Raw genomic sequence first — 5,436 nt, forward strand, 5'->3', positions numbered from 1 at the left:
TTAGTTATACTCTAAAAATATATATATGTCATCACTCATTGATCACTGGCTACATGAGAAGAAATGAGATAAAAAGCAGTTTCCTCAAAGAAGAGAAAAAGAATAAGTATATATATAGGGCGTGATTCACATTATACAAATTCAATGTTGGTGAATAAAAGTAAGAAATGGTCTAAAAATATTTTGAATTTGGACTTTTTTTTATATGATTATATTATATTAATTTAATTTATAAGTTATTAATTTTAATTTAATAATAATTTAAAAAAATTAATATATAATTTCACACTTATAAAAATTAATTTTTTATTAAAATAAATATCTTGTGATTTATCATTATTTTTATGTTCTTATTCTCTTTAAAACTTTAACAATTTGTAATTAAATAAAATATTTTTGTTTAAACATGTCCATCATAAATTCAAGACATATGATATATGGTTGAATTAATCTATTAAATAAATGAATTACATATATTTATCTTTTGAGTTAATAATAAACAGAAATTTATGCAAGAATTTTCCATCACATTAACATGTAATTATGGGAAGTTGAAAAAAAAAACTACGTGAAAACAAAGAGTACTTATTTATGAAAAATAAAATTTTTAAATTAATATACACTACCGTCTAGTCCTAATTTTCTTTAAAAATATTAAAGGTAGAGAGAATGTTCTCTTCTTATATTCATCCCGTAGATTCTATAAGCGGGCTTGAGATGAGAAATAAATCTGCAGAAATGTTTGAAAGGGGAAAAGCACAAGCTAGTATCGTATCAAGTAACTAGAGCCAAAGGAAATAATTAATCCAAGAAATTAAATAAATTTGATCTCATCCTGAAGAATCTGGAATCATGAATATCTAATATGGAGTCTTGAGCTAAAAAGATCAGGACCCGCCAAACATTCAACTATGGAGACAAAACTTGACAAATGATCATTCGGTGGCCACCTACATTTTTCTACTCGTGGTTTAATTGGTTATTGTTTCCTATTTATTCCCACATGCAGAAGCTTTGCCCTTCACAATTTATACATTCTTTCTATCAGTTCCTGTAGTGGTGAAGAGCGAATCAAGGAGAAAATCAATGGCCGCAGAGAATGGTTTTGCTTCTGCTGAATCTAACACAATACATGTAGAAGAGATTGATCAGGCTACTCATCTCTTTTGTTCACCATATACTATTGAAATGGAGAACCATAAACCCAGTAATTGTAATGGTGTTTCTCTTAACATTCCAGGATGGTATGCTGATGTTCCCTATGGATGGCCAGGTATCACATATATGCGTATGCTTCTTATTTCTTAATTTCTTTAATTACATTTCACTTTCTTTTGGTCCATTACAGTCTGCACATCCCCCTTTTTTTTTTTTCTTAATATCTAGTTTGAATTTTCTTATAATTCTTTTTCTTTTTTTCACAATTTTATAAAATGAGAACCATGTTCTAAGAATATTAATTAAAAGAAAGAAAGAAGGTTGAAGCAGCTGCACTATTCCATGTTTGGGCTAAATTCTGTGTTAGGTTTCCTATCTTTTTTGCTTTAGCAATGTTACAATCTTCTTTAAGCTCGAAAAGCTTTAACTTTTGTTTTTGTGTGAAAACTTTTATCATTGCAGTCCAGTCTTTCATTGTATTCGAATCAGTGTTTTCAACAAGTAGATATGGTTTCATCCTACAATGATGATGTTCTTCCAAAACAAGCAGTTTCAAATGCGTAGTTGCACATATATAGATTTGAAATGTAGTATAGTCACACTGCAATTCAAATGGCCAACTTGAAATAAGCAAACAAGCCACACATAAGGGTTGGAACGCCACCATAGCACCCCCAGCATCTCTCAATTGACATCAAAATACATGTGACATGTATATGATACATAAAAAACAGAAGCAAACCATTCCATTATTAAATAACCAATTGGAAGCGAACAACTAGTTGATAGATAGAGAAGGTTATTATCTATCGTATGGATAACCACATCCGCACCATCAGAATTTAGCCGGTATGTCTTCACCTGAATGGTACTAAGCTTTTGTGAAAGCTAACATCGACACTTTCCCATGGTATTTGAGTGAGACCTTTAATCATTCCCTCTAGACAGGAGTGTATCCATGATATTGATTGACTTCACTCTCAAGACAATATGATTAGTTCCATCAAATCATTTTGTTTTCTTGTCTCTTCATCAAAATTATTAGGAAGTTTAATCCATAAACTCCCACTTACGAAACATTAATCATTCCATAGGAGAGGCACATTTGTTCAAGGTGGAAAAGGTCCTCTTTCATGGCAAGTCAGAATACCAGGATCTTTTTGTATTTCAGGTAAAAAAAGTGAGAGGAATCAGTGGAATTTTACTTCTAGTTTTCTTCTACAATAATATCAGCTATATATATATATATATATATATATATATATATATATATATATATATATATATATATATATACATATATATTTCCTTTCTTACTTGTTTATGATTGCAGTCACCCGCGCATGGAAAGATTGTGATCCTGAATGGGGCAATTCAACTAACAGAGAAGGATGAGTTTGTCTACCAAGAAATGCTCACCCACCTTCCTCTTTGCTCCATTCCAAACCCAAAGAAGGTCATTTCTTTTTTCTTTGCTGAGACACTTTTATTATACAGCTATATTCCCTATTATGTATGGAAAGATTGGGGTATGTGCACCAAGAATAGTATAAATAATAATAAAAAAAAAATTAACGAAGGCAGCGTGGCATTGTACAGTCTATTTATTTAAAACCACCCGCCAACTTAATTATATTCTTCAGGTTTTGCTAATTGGAGGAGGTGATGGTGGAATTCTGAAAGAAATATCTCGCCATTCCTCGGTCGATCGGATTGACATCTGTGAAATTGACAAAATGGTGATTGATGTAAGTGAATTCTCTCGCTATTCCAATTTAAGGTTTTTCTTTTCTTGTCTAGTTTTGAAAATAAATAAAAAATACCATTCCATTGAATAACCAAAAAGGTGTTTAGGTATACAAATGAGTAGTCTATAAAACTATTAATTGCTTGTGTGTCTGTGTTTTACCTTTTCTCAACTACATGAAATTTAGGGATTCTTGGGGTCAAAATCATGTGTCTGAAAATGGATATCGTTTTCAGGCTTATAAACGGTTCTTCCCTGACATTGCAATTGGATACAAGGATCCCCGAGTCAATCTCCACATAGGCAACGGTATAATTAATCAGATTCTTTTATGTTCTTTATTTTCTTACATAATCCAACCCGGCCCCCTTACCAAAGGAAACACGATATATTTAGCCTTAGCTTTGTCTTCTTCAAAAAATGCAGGAGTTGAATTCCTGAAAAATGTTCCTCAGGGTACTTACGATGCAATCCTATTGGATGCTTTCCAATGCATGGGTATTTCCCTTCTTGTAATTTTTTATTTCATTCATTATAATCTAATCTAAACTATCAGTGTATTATATCAAGGCGATAAGTACATACCATTGAATATGCTCAGTACATATTTTCCTTCATTTCTCTCTATAAAATATCTAACAAGATTTGAACCTCCGACTTATGAAAACTTCACATCCTCAAGGATTAAATATGCATTGAATATAATACAGGGCCTGAAGAAGAAGAAGTAGGGGATAAGTGGTTCCTAGAATCGGTGGCAAGGGCGCTTCGCCCAGGAGGGGTCATGTGTTGCCCAGCGGACAGCTTGTGGCACCCGGAATTTTCACTTTCAGATTACATAGCCAGATGCTGTAAGGCATTCAAAGGCTCTGTTAGCTACGCCTGGTGCACAACTCCGGCATACGCCAGGCATAAGCCCTTTTATGCTTTTTCTTTTTTATGTGCTTATCATTCTGGACTCTGGAGTTGATCAATACTGAGTAGGGTTTCATTTCAGTGGGATGATGGGTTTCATGCTTTGCTCCACTGAGGGACCACCAGTCGACTTCAAGCACCCCGTAAATCTATTGAATCCTGAGAATTATGGTGTAGCCAAAGGACCTCCCCTGTTTTACAATTCAGAGGTGTTTCCTTCTTAAACCAACATGTCCTGAAAACGCCGAGGTTTTCTGTCACTAATGATTTTATTCTAGAGGATCTTATCCCTTTGTTTTCTTGCTGTTGCAGATCCATACTGCTGCATTCTGTCTGCCATCTTTTGCGAAGAAGAAGATGTTTGGCTCCAAAATCTGATTAACAAGAGGAATGAGATTCAACCATAGCTATATAGTTTCCTTATTTTTATTTACCATAAATTAGTTCCAAAATCTAATTAACAAGAGGAATGCGAGCAACCATAGAAAAGTTTATTTCCTGTTTCTCTTTTCTTCATACTGTTGCTTGTAAGATAATACCATTAAATTTGGAGACTTCATTATTTTTTTTTATTATTATTTTAATAAAAAAGGAAGACAGAACACAACAAAGAAACAAAACTAAAGCTACAATAAAAAAATGTGCAACTCCAACCAACTCATGTGATGTAACAGCAGAAACCCTAGAACTTGAGCCGACTAAACAAATGGGTCCCCAAGTGATGAGATGCACTCAGTCGAGCTAAGCTTGGCCAACATCCGATTCGAGCCTGGAACTGAGATGGAATCAAACTCCCCGTACATACTCCCTCCCTTACAAATGCATTCTCCATTAAAAAAGTAGATGGATCCAACATAATTGTTAGTGAAAGTGAATTTACATCACAATGCACTGAATAATTCTTGTGACTGGTTAACAAACTGTTTATCACTAGCATACAAACAAATCTAAATCTCATAAGACATGCCATATCTGCGAGTGGACTCAATTGAAATATATAAATTATATTAGTTAAAGCAACAAAGATTACATGATGTAATTCGCATTAGATTATAATAAATTATCTTTGTACAACCAAATAAAATGATAAGACATATAACATTATTATAATTACAATATAATTTTAATTATGTCCTGCCAAATATAACCGAAGAGGTTTTCCAACTCCTCTCATACTGCACAGATGAAAAAAGACCGTTAAAACGAAGAATGCATTCCATTGAAGTTGTATTATTTGATGATGCTCCATCACAATGGTACTGGTTTGGAACGATTGACAAATGTTATTTATTTTATGTTTTCAATGAAAATGGGAGGGATATCCACAAAAATCACACTACTCAAATACAATTAAAATCCTCAAAAATTAAAATCCTCAAAACCCAAGCATGAAAAAAATTTATTCTCAACTATCTAAATTCATTTTAAATCCGATTACTATTACCTGAAAAATACTTAAACATGTTTAATTTTATATATTTTAATTACTAATCTATATAAAAAATATTTTATTAATAATTTATATTTTAAAAATTTAATAATTTAATAAAATATTTAAATTTTATTTTTATAAAATAAAATATATAAAAATTTATAAATATTATTATAAAAAAATA

The 5,436-nt window shown here is 32.0% G+C and overlaps 1 protein-coding gene across 1 annotated transcript; it reads left to right on the top strand.

Annotated features, from left to right (window-relative positions):
- The first annotated feature begins 1,002 nt into the window (after positions 1-1,002).
- LOC110660466 (spermidine synthase 2) lies at positions 1,003-4,382 on the top strand. The gene is made up of 9 exons (XM_021818789.2): positions 1,003-1,273; positions 2,253-2,329; positions 2,492-2,614; positions 2,802-2,906; positions 3,142-3,214; positions 3,332-3,403; positions 3,616-3,814; positions 3,903-4,029; positions 4,133-4,382. The coding sequence occupies exons 1-9, from the start codon at positions 1,087-1,089 to the stop codon at positions 4,196-4,198; spliced, it is 1,029 nt and encodes a 342-aa protein (XP_021674481.2). The 5' UTR covers positions 1,003-1,086; the 3' UTR covers positions 4,199-4,382.
- The last annotated feature ends 1,054 nt before the right edge of the window (positions 4,383-5,436 follow it).

This window comes from Hevea brasiliensis, chromosome 17 (assembly GCF_030052815.1).
Source record: "Hevea brasiliensis isolate MT/VB/25A 57/8 chromosome 17, ASM3005281v1, whole genome shotgun sequence".
NCBI classification, from domain to species: Eukaryota; Viridiplantae; Streptophyta; class Magnoliopsida; order Malpighiales; family Euphorbiaceae; genus Hevea; species Hevea brasiliensis.